This window comes from Choristoneura fumiferana, chromosome 3, assembly GCF_025370935.1.
Source record: "Choristoneura fumiferana chromosome 3, NRCan_CFum_1, whole genome shotgun sequence".
NCBI lineage: Eukaryota > Metazoa > Arthropoda > Insecta > Lepidoptera > Tortricidae > Choristoneura > Choristoneura fumiferana.
The window spans coordinates 6,795,101-6,814,063 of record NC_133474.1 but is presented as its reverse complement, the minus strand read 5'-3'; the positions used below and the strand labels follow the sequence as shown (position 1 = coordinate 6,814,063).

Genomic DNA, 18,963 nt, shown 5'->3' with positions numbered 1-18,963 from the left:
AATTTATTCGCTGAATATTAACATCCTACGTTTATTAGCACAAAGGAAAGACAAGTCACAAGAATTTTAATCATGCTAAATTTAGCATCGGTATTGGTTTTAGTTTTCATAAAAATTGAACCCTGAGCATCACCTTTTTTTCCATCACCTACCAAAACACCAATGACATAAATAAAAACGCCGCAAAAGCGCCGAATTGTATATTATTTCTGAAGCATTTTTTTTTGTCTATTTTTAGGCTTTGGATCACAGAGGAGCCAACAGCGAAGAAAAAGTCAAGAAGCACCCTTACTTGCAACAGCTCATATACCCACTATTAAACGACGTGAGTATCCAAAATTAATTATAGATATTCTAAATTACTCGAAGAAAACTGCGACGAGAACATGGGAAGTAAAGAGAGATGTTATGCAAAAGAAGCGAAGAATTATGCTTCCGTGGCATGGTAAAAAGTTATATATGAATGCATGAATAAGCTATTGAAAATATAGAAAACATATTTTTCTTTTGTCATATAAACGAAAAAATTCGAAGAGGTAGCCAGTCAAAGATTGGCGTGACGTCACAGTGTGAGACTTTTTAGCACGGCGTGATATCTCGAAGCCCCACTCCTGAACCTTGACGCGCTTCATCTTTGTATTTTTTGTTTGATTGAAAAAAGAAGAAAATCGCGCCCAATATTTTCTGATAATCTAAATGACTAGACTAAATAGTGATATATTTTTTTTTACCAAGAAGCTACCCAATTATCATACAAACTACCCAATTATCATACAAACTACAATACGATTACTTGGAGTTAACACTTGACAGATGGGCGTGCCTTCAGTCAATTTTCAACTTTGACGTCATACAAATAAAGCCACTTTTTAGTATACCCACGCTACCCACGTTTACCGATTATGTAAAAACTATTTTATTTCTATGACCTCAAAGTTGAAAATTGACTGAAGGCACGCCCATCTGTCAAGTGTTAACTCCAAGTAATCTTACTGTACTAAATCAAGTGGGTGAAATTGGAATTGTAAGATTTTTACTTAAACAAACATACATTGCCAGTTACATAAATAAAAGTTAGTTAGTAAAATTTTTATCTTATTCGATCCCCTGATGCGTTTATGGGTCAAATCAAAGAGAAGATTAACCCGTCGCGCAACCAACGACTTTTTTGGGTAATTTTGGACTGATACCCTATGTTAAAGGGTGATCGAAACTAGTAACGAAAATTGTCTAATCACGAGTACATAGATACGCGCCACTGTGGCGCGCAGGGCGTTCGACGGATTAATGAACTAAAAAAAAGAAAAAAGAGTAGGTTAATGTAATGTCGTATCAGGAGCTCGAAGCATTGATAGAGAGGCTTACAAAATGGCGATTACTCCACCGAGAGAGAAATGTTGATGATAAAGCAGCGTTTACATCAATAATGTGCGAGGATGTGTTTTTCATTAACTAATAGAAACGCTTCATTTACTCATCCTCTGGTGAAAACAGCTGAGCAGAGCGAGGCGAGGTAAATGCAATTGGCTCATTAAATTAGCCAATTGCAAGCAAGACCGTAACGTCAAAAAAAACCTCACGATACTAACGCCATCTAGCGATATTTCGTCTGACTTTTAGCCCTCATTCGATACCCTGTAACGTGTTGCGTTTCGTGTTACAGTTGACCCGCAAGCACGGCGCGGGCAGCGCGGCCGCCATCGAGGAGTTGCGGCGCGCGTTCGAACAGGCCGAGCGGAGCGCGCCGCACCTCACGCGCGCCTTCGTGCAACAGGTATGCCACGGGGCGACGGGCGACCCAACAGTTGAGGATACTGGATCACCGACCTGGGCCCTATTTAATAAAAGCTAAAAGTTCTACAATTTTACATAATTGTTAAGTTTCTCATACAAAAAAGTGATAATTATGTAGGATTGTAGCACTTGTAACTTATATTAAATAGGAGCCAGGGTGAACCTTTTCGTATTAAATTTCAATGTGATTGATTTCTTTGGCAAGTGGCCCTTAAATGGGCTATAAATAAAACCTCCGTATCTAATGACTGACACCCAGGCCGTGATTTATTTGTTCTCCTGTGCAGTGTTAAGTGTAGAGAACTATTTAAAAATAACATATCGAAAAATATTCGACTTCGATGTATCGTCACTACTTTAAAAAAAGCCCGTATCTCAAAACCGATAATTTTACTGGGTGAACTTTATGAACATTATTTCAAGAGTCAATTTTGTTGACGTATTGATTTGAGATACGAGATTTTTCAAAGTAGTGACGATATAACGCTCGTCAAAGTAACAAAATCCGTAAAGCAACAAATGTCCACGCCTCCACTTCGAAAGATGGTTTTTACAGCGAACGAAGTCTGTTTCAATTATTTCCCTACTCGCAAAATACTATACATACTATTTATGTCTATACGTTACTATTTATATTTAAAAACCGCACCCACAGCTAGACAGTCGCCTTTTTTACGTGTGGAATCGCACTGTAAAGGATTTGCGCCAGTTGTACAGGTGGGTAGTTTCAACTATAAATGTTAAATTATTTTCCAGGTGGTGCAAAGGGTGGCCACACAGTCCCACCAACCACCGACGCCGTCACATCACACTCCGCAGCAGTGGATGAGGTAGGTACGGTCATACAACCATCACGCATTTATTTACGTTATCAACATATAGACATACCACTATGGCACAAACGTTGAAAGTGAATATCCGTAGTTCAACGGTTTTGGACTTTTTTTTGTTTTGACGGCTGATATGATGATGAAACTTATTTCCAAGGGGTGATAGACCGTCATTACCTTGGTTAGAGATCAGGTCCAGATATTATATTTCTAATGATTTGTCTATTATTGATCATGTTTTATGCAGGGTCTATGTTTCGTAACAGTTAAAATGAAGCACCACATGGCTTAGAAATAGAAATAATTTATTTGCAAGAATACGGTTAGGGGAATACGGGGTGCGGTTACGGGTATGGTTACGGTTTATTTATAAAAAATATAATAATCATGAAAATAACCAAAACTATCTCAAATATCGAGCGCATTTGTAAAATTTTACTTTCATGCTCTTATAAAGTTTACTGCATTAAATATTATTCGTTCACCATCACTGGCTTTGGGTACTCAAGCGCTATGTCAAGTCACGGCGGCCAGAAGGGTTTTGGCTAAGCTTTGATAGCCGTCTAGTGCGTCAGTACATTCAACATAAATTATCGAATGCTGTGTAAACGCCAGTGGCGTAGCGCGGGTATCAGCCGCCCGGGGCGGAAGAAAAATTTGCTGCCCTCTTGTTTAGGCCTTAAAAGACTAAGCTAATAAGTTTACTTAATGTCAATATTGTAGAAAGGGGATTCCCTGATTTCGTCACAGTATAAGTAATAGAGAAATTCCGGCTCATTCTAATCGGTCCGAATCGTAGGTGTGTCGAAACTGTGAAATCTATCTATCTATCGAATACATTTAAACGAGCAATTGTTGTATATATATTTGTATACTTATATATTTCGGGGCCTCGGAAACGGCTCCAACGATTTCGATGAAATTTGTTATGTAGGTAATTTCGGGGATGAAAAATCGATCTAGCTTGGTCTTACCTCTGGGAAAACTCTTGGTACCGAGTTTTAGCCTGAGCGGAGCTCGGTCACCCAGATATTATATTATTATCTAGATATTATTCACTATTGTTTATTTAGGAATTTTACCCCCCCCCCCCAAATTTGCCACTCCCACGCTCCCACTACGCTACGCCACTCGTCAACGCCCGTAGCTTCTACTGAACCGGTGTTAGTTAATTGTGTCGTCCATACATGTCATTGTAAAGAGTCCAAATCATACCTGTACAATAACGGTGATGTTGTCGGGCAGGGATCTATAATACGGCGCCGTGGGCGGGCCGGCGTGCCGCGGCGACGCCTGCCCGCGCAAGTGGTGCCTCCGCCTGCCCCCGCGTACCCTGCCCTACATTAATCGGCTCTACTACGCCTTCGTCTTTCACCTCACCTCCAACTGGTAGCCAGGCGTGCTAGTGGCAGTAGCGGCCACAAAGGCCACACGGTGCTAGCACCGCTTCCGATTGTGATGACGTCACATGACCCGATCGAGCGGCGTACGGACGCATCGAGTCACAAAGTTGCAATGCCATAGTGTAATAAATATAATGTAACGTAATAAATAGTTGATGGTTATGTATTAAAATATTTTATGCGCATTATTTATGTAAATACGTTCGTTCTCTCACGTTTACCTGTTTGTGTGGAATAGATAAGGTTTGGCCGTCGGTGGAGCGCCGCGTCGCGAGGGCCGCCGCTCAGCCGAGGACTGAAGCTGTGCCGCTATATTAATTTAACAATAATGAAACTATGTTCAACCCTTCCAACCAGAAGTAATCATCTTCAACTTGTCCTGTCGGGTTTTGCATATAAAGTTTTAGTGAAAGTGTTCTATTTATATTGTATTGTCACTGTTTTTTTTGTTAATAATCGTAAAACAACATAATTAGAGCACACGTTTTAGTTTTCATTGTGGATCGTTTGTATGATAAAAACCTAGTATAATTTTGCCCGCGGCTGTTTGTTGTTGGATGCTTGTGTTTGTTTTGCAATGGTATTGGACTTTTTTAACTTATAAATATTTGTGGAGAGCTGATTTGCTACACTTCGCCAATATTTTGCCATAATTTTTCTAAATTTAATATATTTTTTACTAACATGAGTCGTTTTTTGTAGAAAGTCTGATATATTGTGATCAGTCGTCAAAATTCTAACATATTTATATGCTTTAGGATGTAATGTTTTAGAACTTGGTGTAGAACATTTCCTTAGTGTCATTCCAGACAAAAGACAATGTTGTCAGCATTTATAGATTACGTTTGAACTTGTGATTAGAGTTCTGATTCTTCCTGTGCACTCGGTACATTTTTGAGGTTCAGGCTCGTTCTACCTGTCTCCTAAAATGCCTGTTTCACAAAATGGTCTTCTTCCCACATTGTCAGTTTCCTATGATGTCCAATTCTTATATTGTCTGTTTCCTGAAATATCTATTTCTCATATTTGTCAGCTTTCTATGATGTCTACTCCTTACACTTGTATTTCCTATAAAGTCTGCTTCTCATATAGTAATTCTAGGATCTATTTCCATCAAGTTTCATCTGCTCTACCCCAAAAAATTCTAACCATTTTAACTGACTTCAAATTATTTCAATGCTCTAAAAAGAAAATAAACATTAAATTAAATCAAACACATCAATTCATTACATTATACAATTTATATGATATAAAAAAAAAAAACAAAACATGTTAAAAAATGATGTAAAGCTTTATGAGAAGCGGACATTGTAGGAAACAGGTTTGTAGAACACAAATAGTTGACATTATACAAATAAAATTATTATAGGAAATAGGCGTTTGTTGGAAGAAGGCCTGAGTCTGAGCCATTTTTGAACTATCTCTCAAAAATCGTTCTAAATTTGGTAGTTTAGTTTTTGAAATTTAGCTCTTAGTTGTGTTCTCGGTTACTTAACGATTTGGGATAAAAATAGTGACTAACATCGTGTTCATACCACTGGGTCGAATCACTGCTGGGGTCTGCTTAGACGAAGTAAAGGCATAGTTTCGAGAATGAATAAGTATTTTGTGAAAATAAAAGTATTCAGACACCAATGACCATGCGGTGTCGATATAAAATGTAAAAAAAAAATGCTTAATATGCGACAATATTTAGCAATTGGGAGTATATAGAATATATAACGAAGACTAAAAAAACAATTATTATTGCTGTGTAAAAATGTAAACCTATTAATAATGTGTAAATTGTGTAGTATAATATAAAGAAAGCTGTTTTATGAAGTGTTCTTATAAGCATATGGAGAGTAGTTAATATCTTTCCAATTACTATCACGGAGGCGGGAGGGGGGCTCTCGAGACTGGACCTCCAGTTTAAACAGAGAGCCGCTCGCGGTGAAGGAGCTAAGGCTCCGGATCGGTCGAGAGGCGTCCTTCCGCCCCGCGCTCGCCTTGTATAATTTTGTTTTGCCATGTGAGTGTCAGACGAGCATGGGACGCGTTGATTTCGACGAAGGAGGATCAAAAATTATTTTTCCACTTGATTGTATAATGGTAATAAAGCGTGTAGTGTTAGAGTTGGGCGATAATTGTTGATTATTGATTAAAATTAGATGTTTGTGGCATTGGATTGTAGTCTGGACGCGGCTGATATCTGGATGAGCGGCGTCTGATGCTGATAGTATTGCTTACATTAAAGATCCCCATTAATATTCCACTCTCGTATGTATGTAACTAAACAGCCAACTGTCCGAAAGATTGGACTATTAGTGCGGAGACAGAAGCGTTTCACCTCATGCTCTCGAGGGGGCGCTGCCTCGCAATACGTTCCCGCAAAAGGACGCCAAGCATAGCCATTAGAAGAGCGTAGTTATTGTTAAAAGGTTGCAGAAAGTTGAAGAGCGCGTCGTTCGGTTCATGGGTATTTGTGATCATTATTGCATAGTTAATAAAAATGAAAATCTACATTATTATAGTATTATTAAAATTCTGTAATGAAACCGGTAGTAGTTAACTGTGTAGTCGTGTCGCTCGCGTTGTATTCCAGGAGATTTATATCGCAAGTGAACGAGTCCTTGTTCTCGATGTGATGGAACGTTTTATTGTTTCTCGTTCAGCATCGAGTTAATTTTGTAAATAAGCATTTCAATTATGAGGCTAAGATCCCCGCAGATGTGGGGGTCGCACATGTGCATACAAATTCCTGGGAGTGACGCGGGCGCAGTCGCCGGCCCTCCATTCTCGCACCAAGTTGAAGCAACGCGCGTACCATTAGTGTAATGGTCAATTAATGTTACAGCGCCTGTCATTCTAACACTTATGTAGGAAACAAATTTGACTCTGAAAATAAAAGAAGTTATTTAATTTTGGAAACGTTTGTTTTATTTAAAAGTTGCAACACCCAGTTATCTGGTCTCGTTACGTGAATCATCTTATCACGCTTAGGTGGAGCTGGAGCTGTTAGTGTTAAGTGCCGAAAGTCCTTAGCAGATAAGTTGATGGTCCTGTATTATCCTAGCATGATAAAAGTGTACCTACTCGATGACGCTACGTAAAGAAGTAATGTTTCTATTTAAATACAACTTGTGACTGTCTGGTTATTGCCTAACGCACTTGGATTTATAATAGTTTTCACCACTCCTTTCTATCACATGATATAGGTTGATGCTAGAAAGGGATGGTGTATGCTATCGCGAGCGCCCGCCAAATTGGCCTCTGGTCTTGGTGCCGTTGTAACTGGGTGTTCTTGTCAATTGTTGCTATAGTTACGGTCTCCTGGGTCACTCTTTAAACCGAAAAATCATTTAAAAAAATATCCAAACATGCATTTTTGTGGTAGTTCTAAGCCCCTTCTACAATTAGTCATCTAATAAGCATGTTAGTATAATGTGACACAACATTTCTTCTATTAAACTGTACTACTTTTGTCCCCTCGCTGACGGGACAGAATTACAACAAGAAATAGTTGATCCACCCAAGTGTGGTATACCGATACATGGACGACTGCATAATGTAAACAAGCGTACTGTACACCTAATACAGTTCGCGTCTGATAACCCTATGAACTGGCATGATTCACGCTTGCGTCACCGCAGCTGCTAACTGCACGGATGGCGAATAAAAATAATAAGTAAATTCTACGTCAAGTTTTTTTTTTTAATTCGCAGTAACGTCTACTGTGTCTGAAGTGCTATATTTGATGTATGTAAGTAAATAATAGGATGTCCTGTTTGATTTTTTGATATTTGAAGTTCTCTGAAAGTGATACGCTTGGAATTTCCGAATTTTGTAGTAAATCGCAATATTTTTTCACTACAACTTATTAATCGAATTGAGATGTCAGTAAAATAAAAATAAATTGTTGAAAAGTTTCAAATGAAATTAAAGCGGGACCATATCAGATGTATAAATACAATACAATACATCACAATGACATGGAGTCATTGTAAGTATTGAATGGAGTAAGCAATACAAAATAACGTTTCATAGAGAAAAAATACGTGGTTACTAATATGCTGTTTTTATTCCTGCTGCTGCTGCTTGCGGTCTCAGCTTGCGCTTTAAATTTTAACTTTAAGTTGTATGGGTTTAACCTCTTCACCGCCACAAAACAAACGAATTGACGTGCTCTATACGCCACAGAAAAACCAGCGACAAATCAACTTGTTTTTTAATTCCATTGCAGGTTTCATTTAGAGTTGACAATTTACACTAAAAACTCCTCGCTTCGCTTGTCGTGTATACCTATTTTTTTCTTTTTTTCGGCATATCACGATGTGCCTGGAATATCGACTAAATTAATCAATCTGCCATATTGTTTTTCAGACATATCATGAATCAGGCAAATCGTGATATGGCGGAATTTACGATCGGTCGCCGACAAATAGATGACCGTGGCATGTGAGGCATTCCATTGGCTGCCACGACTAGATGACTGGAAGCTGGAAGAGGTTAAAAAAATGCCTAAATATAAAATTTATTATTATTATTATTCGGTGTAGCCTAGTGGTTTAACCTATGGCCTGTTAAGCAGAGGGTCGTGGGTTTCAGCCTCTAGTATTTCAGAATTTATGCCGAAAGAAAATATTGTGAAGAAACGTTGTAACATCTACGAAAAAATCTAATGGTATGAGTGAAATTTCTAATCCGCATAACTTCTCAAATAATTGACGAAGTCATCTGTATACAAAAAAAACCGGCCAAGTGCGAGTCGGACTCGCGCACCGAAGGCTCCGTACTTTTTTTTTTTTACTTAAAATGTATGCTTTTCCCAATTTTTCCTTTATTTCTGCTATAAGACGTTACTTCGTACCAATTTTCAAGATTCTGAGTTCACGGAAAGTACCCTGTAGGTTTTGTTTCCTTGCGAGTTTCGAAAATTTGCAGCATAAACTGCTGTATCTTTTGATTGCGTTGGCTTAGAAGTTTGATTTTTTCACAGCTCCAATTGACAGTAGACCCGAGTATTTGATATAATTTCAGCTTGATACCTCGGACGGGACGGACAACAAAGTGATCCTATAAGGGTTCCGTTTTTTCATTTCGAGGTACGGGACCCTAAAAAAATACATACATACAGACGAGCATAGACTTCTTTGACTCGCCTTTTTTGGAGTCTATAAAAATACAGTTTTGATAATCGCTGCCTTCCATATTTCCGTATTAAGCAGATAACGACAATTGGGATTCAGTTTCGCCTGATGTTAGTGGTGGTGAAATAGAGATTAGCCAGATACGTACTGCACTGCCTACTACTATTAAACAGGAAAAATAATTCACAAATGTCCTGGAATTATGAACTGAATCATTCTAATTTGTACCTACGTATGTAGACTTGACTGTCAACCGATTATTTTGCGATTTTGAACTTAAGTAAGTATACGAGCGTATCGTTTGGTCGCAATTTGAATAGGATCGAAAGATTTGTCATTTCTATACCTAATCTAATCGCATTGCGGACTATAAGTCTTGGATCCCAGCCTTGGCCATCATCATGGGCGTCGCCAGGGGGGAGCAGGGAGGGGCAGCTGCCCCCCTAGAGATTCTAAAAAAATGCCTTCTTGTTCTCATTGGCCTTCATTAGGTTTTTTTAAAGGTATTCAGAAGTAGTTCACAAGATTAGTATATTTAGGGGCTGTTTCACCATCCATTGATTAGTGTTAACTGACGGTTAAATGTGATGCCGTCTCCGTCTGTTCGAACAAAACAAATAGAGACGGCATCAAATTTAACCGTCAGTTAACACTAATCAATGGATGGTGAAACAGCCCCTTAATATAATATACTAATCTTATCAACTCTATGTATATAGCATACTGAAATAAATAAATGAAACATTTTAAGCTGTCTCCTTTAATTGAATCGCTTAAATTTACCTTTTCATTATAAATTTACAAGAATATAAAAAGGTATATATTAAATAAACGCCAATCCTAAGAGATAATGTATGATATATAGAGATTCATAATTCGTATGTACATACATTCTACTAGTTTAGATTACATGTGATGTCCAATTTACTTATGCGGTTGTACCACTAGTTAGCGTTAGTCACTACGTATATAGTTATTTACATTCATACCAACTAATAACTTATACTTATGTTTAGCATCTGAATATTGCTCAGTAGAGCCAAAGCTAAAATAGGCACAGTCAAAAGCAAAAGTTTTGCTTTAGGTACTTATTCTCAAGAAGTTAGATAACCAAGTCGTTATGTCCTAGCTACAGAGTTGTGGTTAGACGTATTTTCGGAACATAAGCAGACTTGGTGATCATGATCAAAAATAAGTCAACAGAATAATGTATTGCCATCAGAAGATACAGTACTTCTGAGCAAATATTTCATCAGATAGATATTTTTGATAGAATTTTTGCTCAGAAGTACATAACTAGGAATAAGAACTCGACTGTACAAGTTCCAGTTCCTCAATAATAGAGTATGTGCTCTGAATTCGTGTATCTTTGCCGCTGACTGTACAATGGCGCCAGATCGTGTTGAAAATATCTTGAACATGTACTAGGTAGGTAGGTAAGTACCTAGTCAACCAACTAGATTTCCGAGACACCCACCATGGAATCATGTCACAGTAAATATTATTTGTCTATAACAATGCTTATTGGACTATGTGAATGACAGAATGAGAAGTTTTTGATGCGGCCTAGAAATATCAAATTGATGGACTCTAGGTACCTACCGGCTCTACCTACAAACCATAAAACTGCAATTCGAATGCGATTCTAGGTATCTACGTTAATATATTAGACCATATTCGCCACTACACCTCCTTTATACAATTATCAAATGCAGAAATTCAATCTAATAATACACAACTAATATCATAGCATACACAAATTACCTATGTTAATTCATGGCAAATAAAATCTCATTTACACAACTTAATGTACATATATTTAAAACGGTATATTTTCTCTTGATGGAATTACAAATTATCATATTGAGTGAACACGAATGGAATAGATAGGAAATAATTCTCACTTGTCTTTTCCAATTTTTTGGCCTAATTTACATCGATGAATCTATTTGAGACACAATATAAACATTGTTATCGTACATAAATAAAGCAATTATATTATGTTTAGTGTCCGGCGACTCATACCGAATAGACTAAATAAATACCTATGCAATATTAAAGTCCTAAGGAACTCAATTATACAATTTAAGTTTAAATAAATGATTTATAAATTGTTTTATTCATACACGCATCGGTAGCATACTAACGTTTAGTGTGAATATAAACCATTTATCTCATTCTGACTGCTTTATTAAACAACCAGTGTGATAAGGATGCATGTTTTACTCAGCACGAACGCTAGCATGCTTAGGCCTCTCTCATAATAATACTATATTTTTCTCATGGCAATTTACCTTCGATCACAATAATCTATCATTCAGTCGTTTCAGAAACACTTAAAAACATTGATTAACCTTATTCAGTTAACATTTGATCTAGGTAATAGGTAATTGTCAAAACAAAAACCATGCACTGTAAAGTAAAATAAACAGAAAAGAATCTTAAGTATTAAATATCATTATTTCGCTCATCTGTGCGGCGAAATTGATCATAAATAGGTATATTTTCGAGTACCTTGTCCCCGTTTATAGTTAATTATATTTACTGATAAAATGCAAGTAACCCAAAGCGATACAAAAGCGTCCATAAAGTCAGAATACTCATTATCCCTAGACAAATTTGTTGTTTAGACTCAATCGTAATATGCCTAAGTATATTGAAATGTTTAAAACTGTCAGGGATAAAAAATATCCCTAGTGACTTTTAATGAGTGTGTGTTACCATTTGAATTAGTAGACACAGAGTTAAGCAATAATTCAATACCTAGTTAAAATATAGTATGTCATCCTGTGGACTCACGGTTAAAACCCGTTAGTCATGTGCCGTTAATATCTCAGCCGTACGCGGCCCACGGAGCGACGCAACGAAATGCAACACCCACGCTTCTATAAAACTCAATACTTAAACACAACTTTCTCAGTGCTTTCTAGTTGCGTGTAATTTGCCTTCAGAACCTAGTCCATGTCTTTAGCCAAGATACCTATATACTCGTATTTAAAACTGTATGAGACTCTAAAGGCATTGCTGCAGTGGTCAGAGAAAGAGGAAACACGAATGGATTAAATAATTAATTGTACAAATCCTGACACGGCCGGTAGTTTTAAGAATACTTAACTAACTGGTAGTATCGCGTTAAGCTTTAACGATGATTGCAAATTGATTAAGCAGGTATATTAATGTGAGAACTCCTGGTTGGTTAATAAATAGAGAATCTTTAAAATAATGTTCTCAGATGCTCTTACAGTGTAACTTATTACGTTCATATTAGATTTAAACGTATTTACTTTCCTATGCATTAGCATTATAGTGTAGTCTTTACCACACCCAAATGATTAATCATGGTTTAGGTGCTTAAGGAAAACCACGAAGGACTCTGAAAACATCGTAGGTATCTCAACTACCTATGAATTATTGCACAAACATTTCATGCCAGGAAATTTCCTGAGTATTTATCCCTTTTATTTATTTGAATCTTTAAGTTTTTATTTTAAATCTATCAATTCTCTGTTCCAACGGCAGGCGAAAAAACGAACATTGAAGAAGTATTATATTTTGTCCATACAATGCACTCGTTTATCATTTAATTTTGTTCTTAGTAGGTACAAACTTTCAAAGTAAGGGTTGTTAGTGGTCACTCAAGACAATAAAACTTGTTGTATCATGTTTTAGAATGACTTGAGAAATACAGTATGCGGAAGGTTGTCCATGAACAGAGTAGGTACACTAGTAGATAAGTGAGTAGGTACTATGGATTTTCATGTACATTCACCGATAACTTCACACCAATAACCGCATACTAACTAAGCGTGCAGCCTCGCGAGGCTACCGTGTGAACTGTAATTTTGTTCAACACATGGCTTAATAAAATCAAAACGAAAATGGCAGCCTCGCGAGGCTCCTTGCTGAGCCATTAGCGCTAGGGCGGCTAATTAAGAAAAGATGTACTCCCGATGCGATCCCATATAAAAATATTATCAGAAACGAACTGCTATAATAGCTAATTTCATTCACACTTGAAGTCCGATGTTTCTATACCTACAAAAAAACTTTATCTTACGTAAGCCGTCGAAAGTAAAGGTGGGTAACGTAGCTGAACTCAGTATAATTATTGCAGGTAATTTACGATTAACGGTTGACCTTACTGGCCTGTAACTTGACCCTTAAAACAACTAAGTTTATATAAGCTTATTATAATTAGTGGATATTCGTCACGTTCGTTTTGATACAGGACATAAGAATTGAGAGATTAGATCATAAATGTCAACAGACAAAGTTCAATTGGTCATTAATATAATAACTCACTATGGTAAATTCCGATCACAACTATTAGAAGTTAGAACAAATAGATTCACTATTTTCAGAATGATTATTCCGCAAGCTTAGTTTCAATGATTAATCGCCTATTTTTAGCTGTTACGCAAAGCATTATAGTATTAATTATGTAGCTTGAACTACCACGAGTGATTAAAAGGAACTATTATATTTACCATGAAACTAGATAACATTAGTGCCCGATTGTATCATCAGCCTCCGCTGCTCATTTGGCGAAAAATACAACAATTAGTAGGTAATATTATGAGTAAATTTTAATCATCTGAGTTAATTAAGCCTCAGAGGAAGGAAACTAATAAACTCTTCGCAAATAACCTCTCAGAGATACCGGATGACTATAACTAACGAAACAAAAACACGATGACTCGCATCATCTACTTAAATATCACAGAAACATAAATTATAATAGGTACACTATAGTACTAACTACATAATCTAAAATAACATAAACAATACGGTGCACACCTGTAACAGTGCACTTTACACGATGGTAATATGAACTAGGTTAGCGCTAAATATGAGCACATTTGTGACACTAACACCGGACGAGTTCATTTATTTTATTGTAGTGTTGATCACAGGCAGTGGAATTGCTGCGAGGGTCAAATCCAGACGCTGAACTTTAATCCAAAAGCGATCTTGTATCTTGTACTGCCAAGAAATAACTGCATTCGGAGCTCTTCAGATCCGGATTTGTGGGCCTCTTGTTTGATGATTCAGGCAGGTAACACCTATGGCAAAGAAAAAAGAAAACATTAATATATGAGAGGAGCGCGTGCTTGGGTGACTCAGAGAGGTTGTACGTGACGCAGTAGTGAGTCAACGTAGAGTAGAGGTCGCGTTGAATGTTGGCCACTGTTTGTATTTGCCTTTAGAACATGACTGATACACCCATCGATAAATACGATGTTATATAGAACGACTTTCACTCTTGTTCAACATTATAGATTTCAATCATCAGTCTTGAGATTTGAGAAATTGTTCTTTCTCCTCGAACTAGATTGTTCGTAAAATCGGTCAGTTTTTTTTTGCGAAAAACAGGGTCATTGTTCCACTCGACCGGATCGCAAAAAGTTGTTCTGCTGGTTCGACATTATTATCTCAATGGGAGGAGAAAAACTTATCAAGTAATCTGATTACGCAAGAAACGTGACATGAAGTGGTGATTTAGTTGCATCCTTATCTAATTAGCACGAGTTTAAGTTGTTTTTAGTGATATCGATTAGTGTCAGTATTATTCAAATATTAACACGTTTTGGTCAGTATACAGAAGAAAATAAATATTAGTAAATAAAAGTAAATTGGGTGAACCAATGAATGAAATTGACAATACAATGAATGACTCTACATACACCACTTTACATTCCGTTTTAGAAATTATTTTCTTAGTTTTCGGATAAAAAGTTAAATGTTTTTTTTTCTATAATTTTTTTTATAGTAATTAAATTTTGAATACTGTTCCATACAAAAAAATGCTTTACATAGTTTCTTCATTGCATTGACCTGGAAGTTTGATTTTTTCACTGCGCCAAGGGGTAGCAGTCCTGCGTATTTAATATTAATTTCAGCTTGATACCGCTATGTGTTCCCGAGAAAAGGGTTTTGGCAGACGGACCAACGGACAGCAAGAGAGATAGACAGCAAAATTATTCTACAAGGGTTCCGTTTTTGCCTACTGAATTACGGAGTCCTAAAACAAGTTCAATCAACTGTACCTATCCTGTGCTAAAAAAAGAATAAGATCTAAACTGTATATTCCCTCGAATGTTTAATACTAGCACGTCCTAAAATATGTTTGTAACAAACGCACATCTCCGGCTCGTTACGCGCTAGCTCGGGAATAATCGGCCCGCAAACGGGACAGACATTCCTTTATAAGACATCCTGCGCGTGACCTTTTATCGCGAACACTAATGTAATGTGCATCAAGTGGCAGATACGACTCTCAGTCTCAGCTGTTGTAAGTAGATCTCTATTCCTCTGCACCACAAGATCCCAGTTCAATTAACTGTGTCAGTGTTTCGATCATGTTTCAAGAAGCCGAAAGTTAAAGTTATATCGATAGAGCGATTTGGTGTTGTAAGGTTTCAGTATTTGTAATGATTCCAATTGGGTATCTGATTTCGTTGTTGCGAAGTGATTGTTTTGTTCATGTTAAAATAGTATTCCATTGCAAGTAGGTCATTATGTCTGTTATAATTATTATAACGAAAAGTTATTTTAGGACGGCAACGGATGAAAGCTTCATCGCTCTAGCACTACAAAATAGTACAACTGACTGACAGAATGGTAGAGACCCTTAAAGAGATAAGTTCGCCTTTGTACATTATGTACATGTCTTTCAATTTCAAAGTTTGTCAACTGTGTTTATTTCTTTTCTTTTGCACAAAAAAAGAGTACATACGATAAATACGAGTAATTATATTTCTCTATGAAAAATATCGCCATCATCGTTGGCGCGTATAGTGCAATATTTAATCTTGGTCAAGTTGGACTGTTCTTTGTGACGTGTGACGCGAAAGAGCAACCATTTCTTATTTCACTTATTTCTATAAATTTACTGACCGAAAATCCTTTATATTGATTGAATCTACGATTAAAATAAACAAGTTTTAGTCGTTAGTTTAGGTAATTCTTAAGAACTAAAGTAGGTTATTTATCACCAGTCCGTCGAATTTTAATAGGGTTAGATGAGGTCAACGTAATGCAGACTAATGACAAAGCCCGACGCAGAAACCACAAGCGCATTACTCGGAAAGTTAGATACAAACAACTAAACATAACATTAAATTCTTTTGTGCATTTCCTTGAAAGAGTTTTAAGGAAAAGCAAATGGTTGCTGGAGCATGTATTCTTGTTTTTATACCGTTTTTACAACTGCTACCAAAATTTATTTGTAAATCGTATGTTTTTAAGTAGACTAATAGTTTAATCGTTAAAAACCACAACTAGCGACTAGAAGATTTAAAAGATCTAACATTCTTATTATTTTGAATTTTGAATTTATAATAATATACACGAGTAGATAGTATCGTACATGTACCTACGGTCGAACAAATTAAATTATGACCCAGGATGGAACCTTTTAATAATAAATTTCACTAAGATTTTCTTGACAAAAGTATGAGATGACAACATGACATTAGTAACGCAAAGGTTCTACACTGGGTCATGATTCATTTTGTTCGACTGTACCTAATTGAGTACCTACAAACTAAGTCAGTGTTTATTTACGACAGAGTCATTGAAGATCTATTTAAGATTTTTTACTGAACTTTAAAGTTTTACAAACTCATTTCAACGTGTCGGTAAGAAGATTGTACAGCTCTGTATGTATAGGTACCAGTGGCGAAGCGTCCATAGAACCCCATTCCCACCGGCTTGCCCAATATTGACAAAATACGACAACAGGACACGAATTATTTATGAAGGATGTGGGCGATCTTTACTTCGGCTTTACCACAGAAATATCTGACGCTACGCTTACCTATAAATATGCGCAAAACTATAAATTATATGTAGTTAGGTATATTATTCGTTCCGATATTTTCATTTGCAATCAATTTCGCATGCCACGTATCGGCAAATAGCTTTAGAATGACGTTATGACTCAAGCCATTGTTGGATGATGTTATTTATTTGCTGCGCTAAATAAACGTTTTTAGTTAGCATCGTCTTTATGTTATTCTCAACAGGTACATAAATCATGTTATTTAAGTTCATCAAATTAATAACAACGGTGTGTACCAGTAGCGTAGAGTGAATATTTTCGTTAGGTAGGAGTAGAGTGAGAGAAGCGTGAGCGTAACTGTTCAGTAGTTATACTTACACAACCATAACAATACAACACATATAACAGAACACACACATTCAGGTGAGATAAAAGATAAAGAAAACACACAAAAAAATTAGGCAACTGATTGAAAACGAATTGTTGCAGCCCTACGCTACTGGTGAGTCGCACGTCTGCGTTGTACATGAGTCTAAAAAGGCGCATAGAATAATCATACCTCATGTCATGGCCTGAATGATACTTATATGTTTCATGTCTAGCAATACAGCCCAATAAAAAACTATTTATGCTTTTGACTGTATATAAAAAAAAAAACATTGACTCGTCAATCATTGTTATTTCACTCAATCACTTGAATCGAACTGCATTTGTTTTCTATGGAATTAGCCGACTTAATTACCAGCGGGTAATTCAATAATCGCTGACCTTATTGAGTCAGTCACGATCAATTTATACAAAATGCGGTCAATTTGCACCTCTTTACACTAGTAATTTTCAGTCATAAATCATTTGGACCGAAGTTGATTTAAGCTGTAAACTATCGAACAGGACAATACTCTGCTAATTACCTCGTCCATATTATTGTAATAATTACCCTGAAGGACAAAAGTTGAATGTGAGTTGAATAAAATGAAAACAAAATAATATGTTAACTTTTAAGAATTAGAAAAATCGTGATTGGTTTTTTGGAGTCTTTTTGTATTTTTTTATTTCAACTCCAAATTTGTTACTTTTACGGGTATCCCGTGAAACCATATCGAAAATACAAACTGAGACATGGATGCATAGAAAAGAAAAAAATCGTGTTTAGATTCCTGTCCAGCAGTGGTGTAGGGGTTTTTTTTTTTTTTTTTTTTTTTTTTTTTTTATTTATCTCAACAAAAGAAATACATTAAATTTATGACAAATACTTCGCCAAACTGCAAAACAGGTTAAAGCACGCAGCACGGAATGCTGAGGACCTGGGTTCGATTCCCAGTGCTGGTCTCTTTTTCTGGTTTTTTTGTGCATCTATATCTCAGTTTGTATTTTCGATAAAAAAATCGCATTCCTCACCTCAAGGATCACGGTCTTTAATATTTCACTGCCCCTTTGATAGCCAATCCTACTAATCCTACTATCCTACTAATATTATAAATGTGAAAGTTTGTGAGTATGTGAGTGAGTGAGTGAGTATGTTTGTTACTTCTTCACGCTGAAACGGCTAGACGGATTTGGATGAAATTTGGCGAAAAGTTAGTTTATAACCTGAATTAAAACATAGGATACTTTTTATCCCGGTATTCCCACGGGATAGGGATAAAATCTCGAAATAACAGCCTCTGGGCTTAGAGTCATGAAATTTGGTATGTAGGTAGTTGGACGTTTGGAATAACAGATAGGTGACTTTTTTTACCCGATATTCCCACGGGATACCTAGGGATAAAATCTTGAAATAACAACCGCAGGGCTTAGAGCCATGAAATTTAGTATGTAGGTAGCTGGACCTCTGGAATAACACATAGGCTACTTTTTATCCTGATATTCCCCCGGGATAGGGATAAAATCTTGAAATAATAACCGCTGGGCCTAGAGTCATAAAATTTGGTATGTAGGTAACTGGACGTCTAGAATAACACGTAAGGGACTTTTTGACTCGATATTCCCACGGGATACCTAGGGACAAAATCTCGAAATAACAA

The 18,963-nt window shown here is 36.6% G+C and overlaps 2 protein-coding genes across 7 annotated transcripts in view; one reads left to right on the top strand and one right to left on the bottom strand.

The window, feature by feature from the left end:
* The window catches only part of GckIII (Germinal centre kinase III), a 95,665-nt gene extending 88,728 nt beyond the window's left edge, over positions 1-6,937 (top strand). For 2 of the 5 annotated variants that reach the window (XM_074085329.1, XM_074085325.1), the window contains exons 9-12: positions 239-325; positions 1,664-1,774; positions 2,551-2,624; positions 3,870-3,962. In XM_074085329.1, the coding sequence (XP_073941430.1) occupies positions 239-325; positions 1,664-1,774; positions 2,551-2,624; positions 3,870-3,879 (282 nt within the window). In that variant the 3' untranslated portion in view covers positions 3,880-3,962. Of the gene's footprint in view, positions 1-238; positions 326-1,663; positions 1,775-2,550; positions 2,629-3,869; positions 3,963-4,265 lie in introns of those variants that run through there. The other 3 variants (XM_074085326.1, XM_074085328.1, XM_074085327.1) reach the window with 3 other exon arrangements.
* A 2,960-nt stretch (positions 6,938-9,897) lies between these two features.
* LOC141426438 (uncharacterized) overlaps positions 9,898-18,963 on the bottom strand; it is a 50,756-nt gene continuing 41,690 nt past the window's right edge. Inside the window, exons 7-8 of one of the 2 annotated variants that reach the window (XR_012451235.1) lie at positions 11,671-14,219; positions 9,898-11,510 (exon numbers count right to left, since the gene is read on the bottom strand). The gene's annotated coding sequence lies outside the window, so the exon portion shown is untranslated. Of the gene's footprint in view, positions 14,220-18,963 lie in introns of both variants that reach the window. The other variant, XM_074085334.1, reaches the window with a different exon arrangement.